Below are 21,515 nucleotides of genomic sequence, written 5' to 3'. Positions count from 1 at the left end.
CTTTGTTGAACATTCTTCCCCTTCGGTATGTTTGATCTCTTTACACACTTTAATTGTGCTTATTATCTATTCTCCTTCAAATTGTTCTCTGGTTCTCTTTCCTTGCTTACTCTCCTGTTTCTTTCATCCATCTTCATATTGTTTGCCACTCAGTACCGTGAACCCATCTTCAGAGGAGGTTGTTAACTACAGGAATGCTGTAGGTTGGGTTGAATGTTCATTGCCTCTGCCAGGGCCACAGGGATCAGGATGGTCATGGACACATTTTGGGTGGTATAATATCTTACCTTTATTCTCTTGCCTTGAGTCACCGAGCAGCTTTTCCAGCCCCCATTTAATGTGTGCTGCAGGTCTTTGGAGCCTAATTTCTGTAGGGGGCCCTGCTCTTGCCCACTGCCAGGCATAGGCTGTGGTTCTGTGTTTGGATCAGTATCAGGAGAATGACCTGCAGAGCCCCAAGCCTGGAGCCCACACAGCTTAGCTTTCTGCTTAGATTTTGCATTCCATTTTTTGTTTTCTATACATGAGGGTTTCCTCCTCATTCCTTTGAACAAGGCCACATGTTACAATTTTTAAAACGATATTTTATCCAGAATTTCTGGACCTATTATATCAATCACAAGTCCAGAAATTGTTTTAGATTTCTAAGTGGTTGATTCATTGATTTTATTTTTATGAAAAGGCAAGGAAAGTGGGGAGAAGTAGGTATTATCCTATGGTTTTTATTTTGTTTATATTTACCATCTAAGAATATATTTAAAATTTTTGGCATTAATATGTTGGCATTTTATTTGTGTCTTAGTATAATAAATGTTTAAGGATGTTCATAGCCTTTTAAAAAGGTATGTGTATCTTTCATTTTTTATTACCCATTTAAATACTCAGAAAGTCACAATAATATCTCCCACTATAAATATTATTTTTCAACTTGTTCTTTTATGTTTAACAGTTTTGCTTCTTAGAATCTGCTACTGTATTATTTGTTGACAACTCTGAGGCCTGTATCATGTTTGAACAGGCTAGAGAGCCACAGAAGCCTTACCTCCATCATTGAGCCTTTAATTAGTCTTTTTCTGATTAATAACATATTATTATTATAAAACAATGCAGCATTTAGGAGAAAATCTAGAAAGAGGAAATATATACTATAAAAATGAAAATAGATAAAACTTTAAAACTTGGGATATAGAAGTAGAAAAGGGGAATGGGAAAAGTAAAGGAACATAAATTTATTTTACAGTGACAACTCAACAGACTTACATTTGTAAGGTTGATAGAAAAATGTAGATTGAATATGCTGCATTTAAAAACTTATTTACTTTTTCTGTCCTTCATAGTTTCTTGCTCACATTATTAAGGAATGGGCCAATCCTACCTAATAAAAGGGAACTATGCAAATAACCATCACTCCGCTTCGCCCATGATTGGGCCAGTGAGAGGCTGGGGGCGGGACTCGGGGTGGCTGATTGGGCTGGCGGGAGGAGCTGTTCCTCCAGCTGGCCCCAAGGGCCGGCACTGCGGGAGGACCCATGGGGCCGGCAGAAGGCGCCTGGTGGCAGGACTCGGGGTGGCCAATTGCATGGCTGCCGGCACCAGTTTTCCGCCAGCACCAGTTTTCCTCTGGCCATCCACCGATCGGAGTGCCTCCTGCCAGCCACGGTGGGAGGCGCTCCGATCAGAGGGTGGCCAGAGGAAAACTGGTGCCGGCAGCCAGGTAAAGGAAGGTCTATTGCACGAAACTTCATGCAACAGGCTTCTAGTTAATAAATAAAGGACAGGTATTTTTTCAAATTCCAATACTTCTCCCTTAGTTATTTTAAATAACCATATGTCTGAGTTTAGGAGTGTTGCATGCAGCATATAATGTAATTGAGTCACTGCCTTCCTCTTCTCCAAACTTTCAGCACTGTGCTGGAAGCACGGTTAGCTTTGTGGTTTAAGCCAAATCCCTATCCCAACAGCCTTTATTTAATTTATTTTTTTTATATGAATGAGGTGGAGGGCTATGCAGGTGTTAGGAAAGGAAGAGGGAGAAAAGGGATAAGCTGATTTCCCAAGAAATAAAATTCCATGGAGAAACTGGAAAACAGGCTTTCAAAACGTCACTCTGCAAATCCATAGTGAATTTGCTTTTCGTGTTATCCTAATGCAGCTCCCCTGTGTCACCTTTCAAGCAAAGGCAACACTATCCCCATTTCCAGTCATCTTCAGAGAGGGGTTGGTGCAAAGGCTCTCGTGCATCTGGGAAGTCTGGAAGGCGCTGATGTCTTGGGTTTGAGATTTTGGTTAAGGAGAGAGGGAAGGCAGACTTGAGCGACATCACCATGGAAAGGGAGAAAAAGGAAGAACTCTGTAGGGGGCGCACATCCAACTTTCACACTGTGGCTGCTCAGGGATATTTCAAAACGTTGTCTAATAGCAAATATTTTTTGGAGATGGGAAAGTATTTCCACGTCTGAAGAAAACTCACTGAATGTTTCAAATGTTTGGAATTATTCCAAGGCCAGGAATTCCAGATGTTTGTAAGGAAGCCATTGCATATCTGTTTAAATATTCAAGCGGGTTTTAAGATGGTAAGGAGAAAAAACAAGGCATACCTTTCAATTCTTCCTTTTTAAAAACAGGACAGTGCCTACTCAATAAGGCGAACAGGAGGACAGAATTGTGTGGATGTGTCCCTGGCCCTCCCCCCCGCCCCCCCCCCCCATTCTCTTTCTACCTCCCAGGGCTGTTGTGGTGAAAAGATGTGAAACATTTAAAAGGACATGGCACTGTGGAAAAGGCAATCTATTTTTACTGTTCATCACTGCAGATGCTGAATCAATAATTAACTGTGGGATGGATGCCAGGTGCAAATAATAACCAGGCTTCCTGGACATCTGTCCTCCCACAGTCAGTCTTTAAATTAAGAACTTGCCTGCTACAAATGTCTTGTGAGAGTGCCAATGTTATGATAATTCCTTTTTTTTCGCATGCAATGCACTTAGTTTTGCTTTCATATTCCTGTATTTCATGTCAGATATTCACCATGATGAGTTTCTTGGCAACTCCAAGCAAGAATCATCCAGACTGAAAAAAAATTCCAGCATCTACACATGCAAGCCTTACAGTTTGGCTTTTGGTTCATTCTGAATTAATAAGTTTAGACTCTCTGTTTTTCACTCTTATGCTTGAGAGGCCCTAATACTTGGTTAAGGACTGTCAAGCTTCATGTCCCCTCACCAATCAGCGCCACCACGGACAACCGGGAAGGGGTAACTCAGTGAGAACCAGGGTGTGGTAGGGGCTTGCCATGCGCTTCCTGCAGGGAAGACCCTTCTCTGCACGGTTTCCCGAGTGAGGCCTTGCTGGAAGGTGGGGCTGGCATTCCCTTCCCCGAGAGGCTGAAGAAACCCACCAACTCCCAAGGACTTACTGAGCGTGACCGACTCGTTGATCTTGAAGCTGCAGAGGACCCGGTCCACGTTGCGAGCGTGTCGAAAGCCGTTTCCTCTTACGACCACTTGAAATGATTCTGAAATCAAGAGTAACGACAAGGCACGTTATTTGACTGCAGGCCATTAACTTTGGGCTTCCCATCTTCTCTGATTTAGGGTGTTGGTTAACGATTTCACCAGGCTTCAAATATTTGAAAAATTGGTTCAGGTTGGAAACCAAAAGTGACCTTGTAGGTGCCTTTTATCACTTATAAGGCGTCCACAAGGAAGACTTCTTATTTTGAATTCTCCCCTTCTTGCCTTCGCTCTTGTTCCTTCTACCTGCAATGCCCTCCTCCCGTCTCTGTCATTCAAATCTTCCCCATTCCTCAAGTCCCTGCAACTTTGAAAACTGTGATCTCAGCAGCTGAGGGCCACAGGGGAAGAATGGGCTCTCCATTTCATCAACTCTTATTCTCATGTCTCTTTTACACACTGGATGCCCCTGAAAGGATTTCTTTTTAAAAAAAATATATTTTATTGATTTTTTTACAGAGAGGAAGGGAGAGGGATAGAGAGTTAGAAACATTGATGAGAAAGAAACATCGATCAGCTGCCTCCTGCACACCCCCTACTGGGATGTGCCCAATTGCATGGCTACCGGCACCAGTTTTCCGCCAGCACCAGTTTTCCTCTGGCCACCTACCGATCGGAGTGCCTCCTGCCAGCCACGGTGGGAGGCGCTCCAATCAGAGGGTGGCCAGAGGAAAACTGGTGCTGGAGGAACTCGAGGTGGCCGATCACGCTGGTGGGAGGCGCTCCAATCGGTACATGCCCTTGACCGGAATCGAACCTGGGACCTTTCAGTCTGCAGGCTGACGCTCTGTCCACTGAGCCAAACCGGTTTCGGCGAAAGGATTTCTTTAGAGCTCAAGGTGCCGAACATTTTTTGGAAACCACTGACGTATGGCATTGGCATGCCCAGTCTGTCCTGAACAATGTAGCATGTGATTATGTGCTCTCTGGCGTTGTTCTTTTGCCTTTTCTTCCACAACTAGAAATACATGCCTTTTGGTGGAGAATTGTTTGATACTGCGTTGGCCCTCCTGCCTCTGCTGGGCACACAGTACTGATGCCTCGTGGTGTGTCGTGGTAATTATAGTTAGCAAAACATCAAAGACTTGCTTATAGGTGACCAGTTGTCTAGCATTACCTGTTTGAATTGACGCTGGCCCCTTACTGTAATTAGTACTCACTTCTCTCTGAACAGAATAGAGAATACATGTCACAGGTCTCCGGCCCTACACATTAACTTCACATGTGAATAATGCATGTTGAATCAATTCATGGTAAAAAATCCTTATGAAGTAAAAATAATGATCCTTTTACAATAGTCTTGCTGTGGGTGATGGAGGGAGGAAACAGCTCTTGCAAATTAATTCATTTAAATGTTTAGGAATAGTTGCTTAAGTTTGATAGTAGCTAATAGTCAATGCTCCACTTTATTCTTGTCATCCTACTGTGTGTAAAAAATTGGGGCTTGGGCTAATGCTGCGTGGCATATTAAAAAAGAACTCAACTAAAAGTCATAGGAAAAAAATGCAATATTTGCGAAAGTGGATCTTAAACTGTAAATTGCTCTCCAAGTAGCGATTTTTGTTGGAGGAAGAATGGAATTAGAAGACTAGCATGTGGGACTGTTCCAAACTTTAATAAATGTTATGAGTGTATGTCACTTTAATTCCTAGGAAACTAATTTAGAGATGGGTGATGTTTGCCAAGAGAATAATCACGGACGTAACTGCTCCCTCCGTATGTGCCAGGCCCTGTGCTCAGCATTGTATGTGTCTGAGGTCATTTAAACCTCCCCACAGCCCAGGGAGGTGCAAGTGAGAAAACTGAGGTTGGTGAGGGTAAGTCACCCGTCCAAGGTCACACAGCTAGTAGTTGTCAGAATCAGAACCGGAATCCAACGCCATGTCCTCAGAACTCCGCCACTATGCTCTTTACCACTCGGCGAAACTGCATCCTCATTGTCTTGTGACATATGACTAAGATAGAGATTGACGTTGTGATTTTTTAAAAGCTTATTTTAGGCAGGCTTGCCCATTTTGCAGGAAAGTGGAGCTGGCCTGGATGGGAAGCAAGAAACCAAAACTGAAGTCAGAGGCACTGCGTGTGCCACAAAGAGCACAAATCAGAACAGAATGCCTTTTACAGGAATCATGAACCATGACAATAAGGAACTTGATCTTCTGACATTTTAAATGACTTGCCCAAGGTCATGTAATTAGTAAGCAGCCAAACTGGGACTTGTATCCAAGTGTTCACTGCCTTAGTTTGAAATGATATTAATTAAGGTCATGGGCACATGGTTTTCCAGAACCCTAAGTCCTATGACTATGAAGTATTGACACATGCATGTTAGTGCACATACACACTTGCTAAGTTTGGAAGGATGGATTTAACAGTTTTCTTGAGATGTCTGCCTGGCACATGACTTACGATGCCGTTGGTTCAACAACATTGTGGAAGAACCTTTTTGTATCTTAGTTACTCAAATTAAACCTATAGAAACCTATTTCTGGTTTTAGTTTGAATGCTAGCCTTCCAGAAATCTGCCACGGAACGCTTTTGTTGATTCAACAGGTTTTCTGCCTCATTTCTGTGCCCCCTTCTCTGGTTTCCTCCAAGATCAGGAGAGAAAGGAGACCCTGGCATCGCAGGCTGCACGCCGACGTCTCCTCTCTAACAACATCACATGTTCTAGCATTACCAGCTCCGCGGCCGAGTCCTCTGTGGAAGCGGCTGCCCACACGTCTGCTTGGCCCGACCTCACGGTGTTTAGGAAGAAAGACAACGGCAATCCATGACGTGGCCATGGTGGAAACCCAACTATTTAACCCCCTGGGCCTGAGGAGATGGAGGAAGTGATGCTCCGGGAAGCACAGAAGGAGAGAGGCGAGCTCCCACCCTGCCGGTGCAGGTTCTGTGTTAGTGCGCACATGTGGTTTCCAGAAGAGCCCAAACATCTGACTCAGCAGCCCGACTAGAATGTCAGCTCTTCACACACACAAGTTATGTAACAAAACCCTGTCAAATGAACGCGCCAGCAAGTGAGCACCAGGGCATAGCGATTTAACTCCATTTAGCCACACAGCCCTGAGCCTACCCTTCAAAATATGTACAGCTAAGTGCTTTCGGGCAATGTGCACATTGGGTTACAGCTCTTAAGAAGTGCTTAGGGATTGTAGGGCTTTAGGAAGGAATTTCCACTTGAAAATGATCTTTGATCTAATCTTTTAAGATACAGATTTTTAAGGTATCTTTAAGACATATGTTCATTATGATTTTTGTCATTCTTAATTATAATTGTTTAAGTTTCGTGATGGGAGAGGCCATCATTTCTATTTCTTCAGAAGTTTTGACTGCATCTAACTCAGGGCTGAGTCAGTCTCAGTATAAACTTATTGAATGAATAATAAATGACATCTTGGTTTAGAAAGGGAATAAAGAGGAAAGACAAGGTGGTCCTTTATTCGGGTACCAGCCAGGTCTAATCCTGTTTTATTTTCTGAGGATTTATAAGATCAATGAATGAAGACATCATTAGTTGTTAGGGAAATGCAAATCAAAACCACAAGGAAATATCACTCCATACTCACTAGAATGGCTATAATAAAAGAGATGGACAACAACAAGTGTTGGTGAAGAAATTAGAAACCTCTTACATTCCATGGTGTATGTGCTTTGTAAAATAGTTTGGTAGCTCCTCAAAAAATTAAACATAGAGTTACCTCATGACCCAGAAATTCCACCCCTAGGTATATATATCCAAGAGAACTGAAATGTATGTCTACACAAAAACTTGTACATGTTCACATTATTCATAATAGCCAAAAATGGAAAGAATCCAAATATTCATCAACTGACTGACGACACTATTCTTACAAGGGAATATTATTCACCCATGAAGTTTCAAGACATGTTAAGACATGGACGACTCTTGAAAACATTAGGCTAAATGAAAGAAGCCAGACACAAAAGGCCATATATTGTATTATTCCACTTATAAAAAATCCAGATTAGCAAATCCATAGAGACATAAAATAGATTGGCGTTACCAACGCTGGAGGAAGGGAGGAACAGGTAGTGACTACTTTGGGTTTCTTTTTGGGGTGATGGAAATATTCTGGAATTAGTAGTTATACTTGTACACCTTTGTGAATATATTAAAAACCATTGAATTGTACTTTTTACAGGGGTGAATTTTATGGTATGTGAATCTTAGCTCAACTTAAAAAAAAATTAAGGTCAGTGAATAGTTTGATAAACTTATTCCATTCTGGCCTTTTGTATATTTTCTTTCTGTGAAATGTGGAACACATAAATTTGAAATGACCTTAATAAAGACTGACTTTCATTCACTGTATCTGAAAATGAGACACTTCTATATTCTCCATTTGTGTTGGTCTCCCAAGACTTTCCTACGAAATTGTTGTTAGTCATATGTCATCTTGTGAGTCAGTTTGCATTTGTTCTCCTATTCGATGCTCAATGTGACATCTAAAATATAACATAGTGACTAAATTGTTCTAGAACTCTTAAAATGCTATAGCTATTTATTTATTTATAACAGCTTTGGTGAGGTGCCACTGACATAATAACTCGCATGTAAGGTATACAACTTGAAAAATTTTGACATATGTACACAATCATGGGACAATTCCACAGTCAAAGTAGTGACCACACCCATTACCTCAAACGTTTCCAGGTGCCCTTTGTAAGCTCTCCCTCCTGCTCCTCCCCACCACCACTCCCAAGCAACCACTGATCAGATCTCTATCATAGATTTGTCTGCATTTTTCTAGAATTTTATGTAAATGAGCTCATACAGGAACTATTTTTTTTTTTGTCTAACTTCTTTTTACTTGGCATAATTATCTTAAGACGTATTTGTAATTATTTTGATATTTATGCATAATCTAGCCCTATTTATTGGTGACTATTGTTTATTATATGGACACTAGAGGCCAGTGCATGAAATTCGTGCATGGGTAGGGTCCCTAGGCCTGGCTGGCAATCAGGGCCGATTGGGCCTTCCTTTGTTCCGCACCGCCTCCTAGTGGTCAGCGTACGTCATAGTGAGTGATCAAACTCCCAGCCTCCTGGTTGAACTCCCAAGGGGATACTTTGCATATTAGCCTTTTATATATATCTATATATATATATATCTATATATATATATATCTATATATCATATATCTATATATATATATATATAATGTATATTATAAACCACAATTTGTATATCCATTTACCTGCTAATAAACATTTGAGTTGTTTACAGTTTTGGCTATTAAAATAGAACTGTTTTCAACATTTGCATGCATGTATGTGTCTCGATATAGAATTCCTTTTCTCCTGGGTGAATACCTAGGACTAGAATGACCAAGCCATATGGGAGGTATGTGTTTAAGTTTTTAATAAACTGTCAAAACTGTTTTCCAAAATTATTTTGTCATTTTACATTCCCACCAACAGTACATGAAAATCCCTCCTCCAGATAGAAATATCTTTAAATGAAAAGAAAGATGGAACAGAGAATTAATCAATCCATCCAGAGAGGTGCCTAAGGGCCTGGCGTGAGTGTTTTGAAAAACAATGAAGCCCTAGCTGGTTTGGCTCAGTGGATAGAGCATTGGCTTGTGAACTGAAAGGTCCAGGGTTCGATTTCGGTCAAGGGCACATACCTGTGTTGCATGCTCAACCCCCTTTAGGGGGCGTGGAGGAGGCAGCTGATCAATGATTCTCTCTCATCATTGATGTTTCTATCTCTCTCTCCCTCTCCCTTCCTCTCTGAAATCAATAAAATATACATTAAAAAAAAAAGAAAAATGAAAGAAATGAAACCACTGATGTTGTTTAAATGTGTCTGTTTTTAAGCATCTAATTTCCAAAGGGTAAACGTGAAGCCTAAAACTACCTTCCTTTCCTGCTACCCCACCCAGTTTTATTACAAACTGTGGGAAACAACACAGCAGGAATAATACAACTGCTTCTGAAATGACAATATGAGGAGCTAATTACAACCTCCTTCCATTTCTGGAGAACAAAAACTTAAATGTGGAGCAGTTGGCAGGTTGCACACTTGATTCCAATTAGTTCCTTCCTGAACTACTTGCTGACATAGTACACTGTGAAGTGTCCAAGTTTACGGCCAACTGAGTGGGGCCTGAGGAAAATTGTGCTTAGGCAAAAGGGTGCATTTCCTACAGAGGAGCTAAGCTAGGCAGGGCCAATCCAACAATGGGTCAATTCTTCTAATTATACAGAGACTCATCTGCAAAAATATTTAACTAGGAGCTCTAAAAATGAGTCTGTATGAGAAGGGAAGCAGGTACTCTGAAAGGTGCTATAAAGGCTCTCCACACAGCAGATGGCTTCCGACATGTTTTAGAACAGGGACTGTAAAACATTGACAGAAGCACCATGCTAAATGGTGACCATATGCTTGGCCTGAGTATTAGGTGACAGTAGGGAGTGGTGAGGAGTATGGTGAACTGAGAAGCGTCCATACTTCTTTTAAACGAAGTTATTCAGTAATTATTATCTTGCAATAAATACAGGCCCAATGTTGCTAGATCTTATTTTTCAAGACTAGATGAAAATCTGAATTTTTAGGTAAAATCAGATTTTAAAATGTTAGCAATAAATTTTAAAGTTTCTTAAAAAAAAAAAAAAAGAACATATGTGTAGACCAGACAGGGTTTGTAGGCTGCTAGTTTATAACCTCTGGCAATGGTTTCCAGATCGCCTCTTCTCGTAGGGACATGCCTTTGTCATGCCATTCTAAAAACATGGGCTTGGAACCATAGTCTGAACCTGGAAGAGTAGGCCATGGAGTTAGCTCTCTTGACCTGGACACTGGATGACTATTGATTCACCCTAAGACTACATCAGCCTTTTTTTGGTTGTTGTCAGAATCAAACTGGTTGGATATCAAGATAGCTATGATTCTTCTTATTTTGTTCTTTTCCCTCATATTGAATAACTAAGTCAGGTTTCCCTATACCTGCTGGATTGTGAAACTGGCTATTTGAACCCAAGTTCAACATTTTATATTTGCTCCATTGAATGTCACCCTGTTATTTGCAGCCCAACATAATAAAGATCTGCATTGGGTCTCAGTTTTGTTGTCCATCCAGTGCATTATCTCTCTGCCTCTCTCAGAGCTGTTTTCTGTCAGAACTATGGCTGTGGTTGAGTTGTTGGTTAAGGAGCTGAGATTATTGTCTTGGGGCAGTGGTCGGCAAACTCATTAGTCAACAGAGCCAAATATCAACAGTACAACGATTGAAATTTCTTTTGAGAGCCACATTTTTAAAACTTAAACTTCTTCTAATGCCACTTCTTCAAAATAGACTTGCCCAGGCCGTGGTATTTTGTGGAAGAGCCACACTCAAGAGGCCAAAGAGCCACATGTGGCTCGAGAGCTGCAGTTTGCCGACCACGGTCTTGGGGGAATGCAATAGTCAGCATGAGTGTCCTGAGTGGACAAGCCTGAGTGAGGCTGCAGCAGGGGCTGCTCTGGGGGCCAAGGAAGGGAAGTTATTCACAGAGAGGGGAGGGGGCTAAGAGAAAAGGTTTTTAACGAAAGCAAATTCTACCTTTTTTTCCACAAATCTGTCTAGGGCCTGGTTCCCCATTGGACTCAGACATATGAACAATCAGTTATTTCCTTGTTTACTTTCTCTTCTCGCACACGAGTTAATCCTTTTGTAGGTACTCTGAACTCAAAAAGTCCTCCCCAATATTTTTTTCTATAGCATGTTTTTCTCACGTAGGTGTAATGTTATCAACATTAAGATTCTTACATTGACCTTTAATCTGCCTTAAAGTGATAGTGATGATAATAATGCCTCCTTGTTTTGTATAACAGTGTATGCTTTTCAAAGCCCTATCAGAGGTTATAAACTCATAGCCTCCAAACCCTGAGTCCTGGCAGTAGCCTAAAGAAAACACAGAGGGTCTGCATGGGTCTACTTGACAGGAGTTCCTAGTCATGAACAATCAAATAGTCTCCAGAGGATGATCAGCAACAGACCTTGAAAGAAATCCATGGAAGAACTTTTGGTGTAAGGATTTCCTTTGAAAGGTTCATTGTCTTCCTAGTGAAGTTATTCTCTAACCGGCGTGTTTTAGCCATTTTGATTCTAATTCAAGAGAGATGGGAGCTTGGCTCTTCAAAACCCAGGGCTAGCTTCCATCTCTGTGTCTTGTTTAATTTTTTCTTTATAAGAAATAAAGGAAATAGAATTGGATAGTTTACTCCCACGTAGGGAACGATGGTTTGTCTATAAAATATGTCATTCTGCACATAAGCCAGAGATTCAAAACAATGTCTACAGTAAGGTTCCTTGGATTGGATTTGCCAGAGATTTGTCTACTTTATTGATTCTACCAAAGAAACAGCTCTTGGAAAAGTTACCAATTGAATTGCTTTAACTTGTTTAACTTTATTAATGCATTTTAATATTTTCTTTGACTTTAAAAATATATTTTACTAATTTACTTTTCTTTGCCATTTAATAATATAATGAACTCAATGAATTAGCTAGCATCAGTTCTTGTGGACCCTGATATTTCTGTGCCATATTCATTTTACACGTGTGGTCTTTTTTTATTGTCTCGAATATCTCAATGGTGTGTAAAGGAGATTTTGATTTCCCAATCTTTGATTCCAGTATTATTTAGGAAGATACTTTTCTATCATCCAAGTTGAAATTTTATTTTGTCCTTGTTCTTTCTGTCTTTGGCTATTATTTTCCAATCTTTGTTCATTTTAATTAAGATAGTTCAAAGATATGATAATTTCTTAAGGTGAAGTGAAAGGGGTTAATAAGGGTCAAATAGGCAAAAATCAGAGCATTGTTTGTTGAAGGAACATAGGAATCAAGACATTCAGTCAAGATTTATTGACTAACTAGAGGCCCAGTGCATGATTGAATCATGCACATGTAGGGTCCCCTACACGCTTTCGCTTTTCGCGGTAAAGCTGGGTGCCTGTCCACTGGTGCACCAGGCCTTTCAGAAGCCTCCTCTCAGTGCCGGAGCAGACAGGCACCCAACTCCCCCACTTTTGATGGTCCGCGGCCGCTGAGGGGGCTACCCTGCTGTTGAGAGGCGCTGAGGGGGCCTGCTGCGGACACCTGGCTACCCTGCTGTTGAGAGGCGCAGCTGGGTGTCCGAGGCAGGCCCCCTCAGCGGCCGTGGATCTGGCCTCTCAACAGCAGGGTAGCCCCCCTCAGTGGCAGCGGATCCATGCCTCTCAATGGCCGGATAGGCCACCCTGGGTCCCGCCCCCCAGCCTCCCGCAGCCCAATCATGGGCGTAGCGGAGTGATGGTAATTTACATGTTACTCTATTATTAGATAGGATTGTTAAGTGTTGTTTACTCCATTAGGAAGTGGAGAGAAATAAATTTCCTTACTTGTCCTCAAGAACCCTGCAGGAGGGGACTTGATTATGCTGGTGAATTAATAGAAGTGTATTCATTGTTGTTAGACTCTCTGATTCATTACAAGGTTGGAACACATTCAGTAGGATGGCAGAACTACAAGTCTGGGTTTTCCTCATGAATGGGATAATTGTACAATTGAGGAACTCCCCTATTTCCCCATCATTTTTAAAAGAAGGAACTATAGAAACTGTGGAGGTGGGTTTACCTTGATGCTAATGAACCCTGCTGGGGGCTCCTTACTGCACAGACCCATTTCAAGGCTCTGGCACTGGGTTCCGTGGTCATATGCTTTTATCAAATTTGCAAAGGTAAGATTTTTCAATTCCTTTTCTTCCTTTCTTTTTAGAGAGAGAGGGAAAGAGAGAGAAGGGGAAAGTTCGATTTGTTGTTCTACTTATTTATGTATTCATTAGTTGATTGTCGTATGTGCCCTAACTGGGGGTCAAACCTGCAACCTTGACATATGAGGATGATACTCTAACCAACTGAGCTACCTGGCCAGGGCCTCAATTCCTTTTCTTAAAGAGGTTCTCCTGGATCTGGCCCTGTGGCAACCACAATTGTCCCTGCTGGCTGTCCTACCAGGTAGCAATTTATTTAAAGGTCAGTAGATAATCTTTATTGATTGCTTTTCTTTAGGAAATGTACACATATCTCTGTATATTGTTACCAACTTTATATGTTTACATATATGTTTAATGTTTTGTTGTTGGCAAATATTATTCAGGGCCTCTAATTCCTTGAAAGTTGTTCAGCTATTCTAAAACATAGCCAACAAACTGGGATGAAATCTTTAAGGAATTATTTCATTTATACCAGTACAATGTCATAAAGAATCAAAATGTACAGTATTTGACAAAGCCTGAAAGGTGTTCTTCAATGCTTATAGGATCATATAATACATTTTCTGTGATAAATAATAACTGACACTGGTATTTGGGAGACTAGAAAGGTGACACTGACAGTGACCTCTAAAGGGTGAAAGACTCAAGCTCCTGGAGTACCAGCCTTCATGGAGAGGGTTTACCCTTTTGTATCTTCAGCACCCAGGACAGTGCCTGACATTCAGTAGGTACTTAAATAAGAGTGAGGGGAAACCTGTCAGCAATTACACAAAAAGAGCCAGCATAGCTGAAGTTTGCAGTCTGTTACAATACAAGACAAGAATGAGACCCCAATTTGGATCAGTTAGAGAAAATATTGTGATTCCTAAAAGGCTGGTCCTTTGTATAAGCAGAGACTTCCTGTATAAAGGACAAAATTATAATGGTCTTTTACTAAGACAACTGGAGTTGCTGACACTATTTTATGAGGACTGGAAGATTGAGCAATTAATTAATATCAATATATTAACTATGGAGAGAGGCCAGCACTAATTAAATAATTAAATAGATTAGCATTCGGGGGTGGCCTGTGATCACCCTGATCATCTGGTACCTGTAGGACTGCCCTGAGCATGAAGGGTTAGACTCCACTTCTATCCAAAGCAGGGTTGTTGTTGGTGATGTGTGCGAATAATTAATCCCATGAAAAGAGTTTGGACAGACTTTTTCAAAGTTTCAAACAATTGACATGTTGCTTCTTTCTTTTTTTTTTTTCCTAAAAGCAAATGTATTTAGCAATTTTTTACTCCTCTCTCTACCCTCCCTCTTCCTGCTTTCTTCCCTTCTCTCCCACTAATGAAGCTAATATGTGATTTGAGCTCAAAATATCATTTGTATGAGAGCAATTAGCACTTAATCTCAATTTACCTCCTGCACATATGGTGGATGGTTCAGCTGCTAGAATTTCAATGCAGGACTTCTTCAAAATCTAGAAGGAGAGGAAATAAAACAGTCAAAGCACAGCTTATTTTGTTCAAAGAGAGAAGTAAGGTTTGCTTTTAGTTACCAAGATAGGAAGAGTCAAGGACATTATGTTGCAACAGTTGGTTGGTTGGGGAGTGCTTTACTAGTACCCTTAATATCAAACATGCAATGAGCCAATATTGTGTTAGATGCTTTTCCAAAAGTCATAGGAATCATTCATTGGTTCTTTCAGCAGATATTTACTGAGTCTATGATATGCCAGACCTAGCTATGGAGAGAGGTTGGGGAAATAGAACTTATAATTTAAAAGATAAATAACAATGGCTGGTCATATGTGGTAGGTGCCAGTGTGAAGGGGCAAACAGAGGGAGCTACGGAGTTCACGGGGGTGGGAGAATGGGGAGAGATCACTGAGGTCTGGTACATTGGGAAGGACTTCATGGAAGCCATGGGTGCTGAGGGTAGGACTCAATCAAGTGGAGTGAAATGAGTTAGGGGAAGGTTGGGGTCCAGGCAGGGAATGGCATTAACAAAGGTGAGAAAGTAGAAATACATAAATCTCGTTAGCTGGAACATAAGGAGCTTGAAAAATCGACAAAAGAAAGAGTGATAATAGATAAAGCTGGAGAGTAGGATGGAGATGGCCAACCCTAGAGGATCATTTTCACATGACTGTATGCAGTTCCCTTTTTGTTAGAAAAGTCCAGCAAGAAGTTGAGGAAGAAGGTTTTGAGGGCTGCTTTGTTGTGCCCCCCTCTTCAGCAGGACCCCCTATGCCTTACTTCAGTGGATATGTAGTCTTCTCCCAAATAAGAGTCCTGTAAGGTTGGGGGAGTTATAGAGGAACCCCATGACCGCTTAGGGAGTCAGTAAAGAAGGCTTCTTCTGGCCAAAGCCGGGTATCTATCTGACTGGTAGGATTTAAGCTTCTCTCCACCATTTCTAAGTCATGTTTCTTAAAATTTCAACTAGGCATTTTAAACAAGTATAGGATACTGAATTGATTTACCAAGCAAATGCACTATCTTTATTTGGGCCTTAATTTGGAAATAGAGATGGTTCAGAGGGCTGAAGGAAGTCATTTTTCTATTTATGAAAGGGGCATTTGTTAGAGGAATTGACAGTGAAATTATAACACTAAGTCAGTAAAAGGAAAAGCATCTTTTTGCATTGGGAAACACTCTTGTGTTGATGTATTTATTTGCATGTGCTACTTTGTTCCAGCTTAACTAAAACATACATCACAGGTTACAGTAAAATAAAAGATACACAAATTGCAAAAGGGGAGGAAATGGATTAAAGGGAAAATAAGAGGGAGATGAAATAAGGAGTGAGAACATCACAGGAAAAATATACTGTGCAGAGTTTATTTCCTTGCTAAGAATGGCTCATGGATTTAGTTCTAAGCTTTCCAGTAGCAAATGAGGACAGACAATATTTATGAGATTCTCAAGCTGTAGAATGAAAACAAGCTAGTTTCTCTGAAGAGATAATATTTACCCATTCCAGAGAGAAAGCTGGGCGTCCGCATAGAGAAGCATTGTGAAAGGAAACGAACAACACGCTTCAGAAATCTCATGTGCAGATGACAAAACATTAAAATGTATCCCCTGAAACAGGTTCCCTCACCACCATGTATTTTAGGTAATATATACCTGAAAGTCATAAAAAACAGAATGTCTTTTTTTTTTTGACAGTTCTGAAATTCAGATTTCCAGCTACTTTTCCTGACATTCCTTCCCACTCTTGTACAATTTAAAGGCATTTTCACACTTTGATTCTGCTATTTGTGTTCAGTTTCGCCCTGATTTCACAGTAGGAATCAATTTGTCTTTCTGTCAGCTTTTGCCTTCTTTCCTGGGCCTCTGGCTTCCCCAGCCACCTCTGCCCCCACCCCAAACACAGGATCAGCCTCAGTTCTTGCTAATGCCTAAACCTGTTCCAATTGGAGAATGATTCGTGTGCCCCCAACCCCCACAATCCAGTGCCCACCTTCGTGAGAGTCAGTGGTCCTTACCCAGCTGGCTCTGGGGACCTGGAATCACCACTAGCGCCTGAGTGTCCTTCATTGTCCCTCTGACTTGGGACCAGGCACCCCAAGGATAGATCCAGGGCATCCATGTTTCCCTGTTGGCTTCCCCGTCCTTCCCTTTCCTAGGGTTGGTCCTCTAGGTCTCTTATGTGTGCAGTGATGTCCTAGGATCAAGGCTTACCAAAATCTTGATGTGTAGGGACTCAAATCCCAGGTGACAGCTGTCTGACTTGAATGGTGCTGATTGTTCAACCTCTTCCCCCATTTGCTATCCTTGGTCTTCCTGCCGGAAGGGCCACCTCAGCCAGTGGTTGCTATGATGGAGCCACCCCCTTCAACATGTCCGCAGGCAAGTCTTCAAACCGGCCACAATGGAAGAAACAATTCACCCACATGGAGAAACTTACTAAATAGTGGCATTAGAACAACCATGTAGCTATTTTTTGATGTGTTAAATAAAATTCCTAAGGCATCTGACATCCCTTAATAAATCATTTTATCATCCACAACAAAAGATATCCAAAACAGTTTAAGAATAAAGATCAAGCTATTGGATCTACTTTGTCTCCATCCCCAACTCCACCAAAACACATAAATGAAATATTTTCACCCATGTAAGTTCTTGACTTTGAACCAATGTTTTTGATCCAACTCTAATACTTAACCAGGGGTCAGTAAAGGCAACACCCGTGAATCTTTGAGCACAAAGACACACTAGCAGGGTTTGTCATCATAAACACATGCTGCATTATTCTCCCAAAGTGTCTGCAATTAGCTGATAAATCTAAGGAGTGTAAGAAGGGCCAAAAAATGTCAGCCAAGTGCTGTGATTCAATCCAGTAAAAACACAACTTTCCCAATCTTAACCTAAACCATCTGGAAGGAATGCATTGCCGCCAACAGAGTAAAATTTATCAGTGAGGGGGGATGGGCAGGATTTGTCTGGCACTGTGGCTTCTATTAATGTGAAATGTCTGGTTTCAAAAGGTAGGAAGTCACAATAGCATTGGGTAGATTTGGGGGGTTTCCTTGTTTATTAGCAGCCCAGACTGCACGGTAAACACTCTGCCTGAACTTCCCCCACACAGCAAATCAGCATAGGGGTTGGAGACTAGATGAGGATGGAAAGGCAAAGGATCTGTCCCCCGTCAGCACAGTAGTAGCCATGGAAGAGGTGTGGACACAGCACTGGGGAATCGCTGGAGTGAAATCACTAGATGGAGTGGGAGGGCCTCACATAGAGTCGTGGTGATGTCAGAGCTGACAGTATAATTGGCCTGTGATGGAGACTGGTTAAGACCACTACATGCCTCAAATATAATCCATGTGAGGAGTTAGGTCCTGGCCCTGGTCCTGGACTTACCCTTCCTATGGTCCTTGACAAACCCTTTAAACTTTCCTGAACCCCAATTTTGGGGAGCAATTTCACGTACTGAGTAACAGCTTAGAATCTGAAATCAAATTGCTTGGGCAGCTCATTCATGAGCAGTGTGGCCTTGGGCAAGTTGCATAACCTCTCTGAGTCTCTGGTTCCTCAATTGTAGAAGTGGGATAAGAACAGTACCTATTGCACAAGTGTGTAGAGTTAGCAAGATTGAATGAGATAACATAGATAAAGCCCATAGCACAGAGCCTGAACTCAGATAAGTAAGTCCTCAACTAATGGTAGCTCTTATTATTGGGCCCCAAGCTCCACCCTGTACTGGCCTGTGGACTTGGAAAAGTTATTAAAACTTTGAACCTCAGTTTCCTCTGCTATAAAATGGGGATAAGAAAAACACTGACCTGAATGGGCTGTATGATGGCAAAATGGTAACAGCATGAAAGGAGAGATATTTAGTTTGTAAAGTCAGTTGGACTTAGGTGACAAAACTCATATTGGATTGGAGGGTGAGGAAGAGAGTGAAATTCAAGGAAATCTGACAAGGATTTTGTTTGAGGACAGAACAAACAGATGTGATTGGTTAATATATAGCTATTCACAAGACTTGGGCCACCAGCCATAATGTACCCTTCATGAAAAAAATTCACCAAGAAATGTCTTCAGAACATCCTTAATAGTAAAGCACTTAGGAGAATGTCTGACAAATAAAAGCAGGTTTACAGTTGTGAGTGTGTGAAACAGAGTTTATTCTTATATTATTATTTCTTAATTATTTTATTATTTTCCATACAAACAACTGAAAATCACCTTTTGCCCACCCCATATATTTGGTCCTCAAACAATGATAGCTGTAATTATTACTTTTCTGATCACTACCACTACTGCTATTACTGTTGGGCCAAGATGGTAGCTCATAGATGATTACATCCCATCACCCAACACTGGCCTCAGGCTTAATTTCCTGAAAAAAAAAACAACACACACACACACAAAAAAAAAAAAAAAACCAAGGATGGCTAATAATACTTTCCTGTAAACTTTTGGAAAGATTTCAAAAAGGAGCTATATGGGGAAACATGTTTAAAATCCATAAAGAACTATATAACTGACGTGTTGCTACTGGTATAGTTACTTTTGCACATCTCATTATATGTTGGCAGAGTGAGAGAGGCAGCAGAGCTTTGCCAAATAATAAAAGCTACTCAGTATATTTAAAGTGAAATCCATTGTGGACCAGTGCAGGTTGTATATAAGAGTTTATTTTTTGGACTCTAAAACCCAAGGTCCTTTTTCATAAAATTCTCAGTTTATACAGAGATTTTGCAAGAATCCTTAAAGGATTATAAATGTTGCATGGAGTATTAGGAACACCTCCTTTGCCATAGGCACACCTAAATTTTTTCCTAATTGCTCTGTCTCCTTCCCCAATATCCAAGCAATTTTCATTTACTTGGCCATTTTCTGATAGAGGGTGTGTGTGTGTGTGTGTGTGTGTGTGTGTGTGTGTGTGTGTGTGTGTGTGTGTATAAAAGACCAGGCTCTTTTATTCATTCATTGCTGCCACACATCTTTCAGAGCATGTTCCTTAGTGTCTTATTTGGTGTTAAGGGCACAATGTGATCTGCTTTTAAGATATCTGGGGCTTGGGACAGGCTAGTCCACAGGTGGTTAACTATTGACCAAACCCATCTGTCTAGTTCTCTAAGATAAAACCTAGCAATTTTCCTTAATTTTACTCTCTCTGTCCAATGTGGATTTTGCCACCTAAGTCCTAATGATTTTACCAGTGAAATATTTCTGCATCCACCAACATTTTAGTATACATTACCATCCTTCAGAGGACTTGTCTTGGTTTGTAATTATCTAATTATTTTTGGATTGTTTGTTCATTGTCTATCTTCCTCTTTAGACTATAGACTCTATGAGGGCAAGGATTGGACTTATTTTTACCCACCACTATATCCACAATGCCTAACCTGGCACATAGCAGGCACTTTCAAAAAAGTAAATATTTATTGAATAACTGGGACAATTTCTGCATGACTGGCATTCTAGCATATGATGTATTGGTCTTCCTTCTTCCCTGCAGTTAGAATCTTAGGGTCTTATTCCTCATCTTTTAACACCTCCTCCTTCTTATCACACACCACCATCTTTGGGGACCATTTTCTCGGGGTACCTATTTTAACACTGTGGGTTTATCGTACGTCCATGTCTAAGATCTAGATTGGCCTGCTTTGTAAAAGCCCTTGATGCCTTTACTTGGAAAAACATGTAGAGGTCTGTGTGTAGAGGGCAAGGCTCAGGCTCCCACAGAAAGACCATATGCACTATTACAGCTGATGGCAGAATGCACATTGGATAGGCCTGAGGACCATTGCTTTTAGTTTAGAAGGCCAGGCACCTTGGGATACACAACCAGCTCCTCCAAGCCTTCAGGACTGTCAATGTTTCCCCCATGAATTTTGAAACTACAGCAGATCCTCTAATAACATCGATTCATTTAACGTCATTTCATTATGCTTGCAATGCTGTAAAAACTCTTGTTTATATCAGCTAAGCTATGGTAAAATTGGTTTCAGTAATGTCATTTCACTGCAGTTCTAAGAACCTATTTACAATATTGAGGACTTACTGTATCTGATTTCTAGTAAAATGAAAAAAGAAAAAAAGAAAAAAGAAATCACCTTTCCTAACTAAATTCCACTCCATAATTTAAACCAATCATCACACTTATTATCAACTATGGACATTATCCCAGATCCATGTCTTTTCTACAGAATCTGAGTTACTATTAATAAAATAAAAATGTACTATTATGCACACATCTTTCTGGGATTCATATATGACTTTATATATACTCTTACATTATACCAACTAAACACTCTAACATGCAAGAAACATTTTGAAAGTTTTACTGAATTTTGGACAGTAAAGCAAAAGTTTCTGTCTGGGTGGGAGCACCCAGCTCACTGAAATAAATGCTCCTCTTCTCTTGGTTAATTTCACTCTGAAGGAGTATAGGACAAACAAGGTTCTGAAACAGAGGAAATCCTTTTATTTTTTTCCAGGAAATCACTTTCCTCTCTTGTTTTCAGAAGGAACGCTCAGATAACTGTGAACTTCAAAACGTAGTTTATTTAGTAAGATGAGCTTGTTGACCTGAATATTGGCGAAGGCAGTGGTTCTCCTTGAGAACTGACCCCTGTAGGGAGTGTTTCACTGGATTTTGTTCTAAATTCTGCTGTTGCTTTTGTAATAGATCTTAACAGATTCCTCGATACAGGAGGAGGAGCTGGGGGAGTTGGTGGGGTTGGTTGCTGAGGGTTAACTGAGCATGGCTCTCTGCGAT

At 40.8% G+C, this 21,515-nt stretch overlaps 1 protein-coding gene across 2 annotated transcripts in view; it reads right to left on the bottom strand.

Moving 5' to 3' along the window:
- Window positions 1–21,515, bottom strand: part of ANTXR1 (ANTXR cell adhesion molecule 1) — a 223,807-nt gene that overhangs the window by 135,557 nt on the left and 66,735 nt on the right. For both annotated transcript variants that reach the window (XM_054728105.1, XM_054728107.1), the window contains exons 9-10: window positions 14,691–14,751; window positions 3,416–3,514 (exon numbers count right to left, since the gene is read on the bottom strand). In XM_054728105.1, the coding sequence (XP_054584080.1) occupies window positions 3,416–3,514; window positions 14,691–14,751 (160 nt within the window). The remainder of the gene's footprint in view (window positions 1–3,415; window positions 3,515–14,690; window positions 14,752–21,515) is intronic.

This window comes from Eptesicus fuscus, chromosome 16 (genome assembly GCF_027574615.1).
Source record: "Eptesicus fuscus isolate TK198812 chromosome 16, DD_ASM_mEF_20220401, whole genome shotgun sequence".
NCBI lineage: Eukaryota > Metazoa > Chordata > Mammalia > Chiroptera > Vespertilionidae > Eptesicus > Eptesicus fuscus.
The sequence above is the reverse complement of the archived record's forward strand: the minus strand, read 5'-3'. Positions and strand labels throughout refer to the sequence as shown.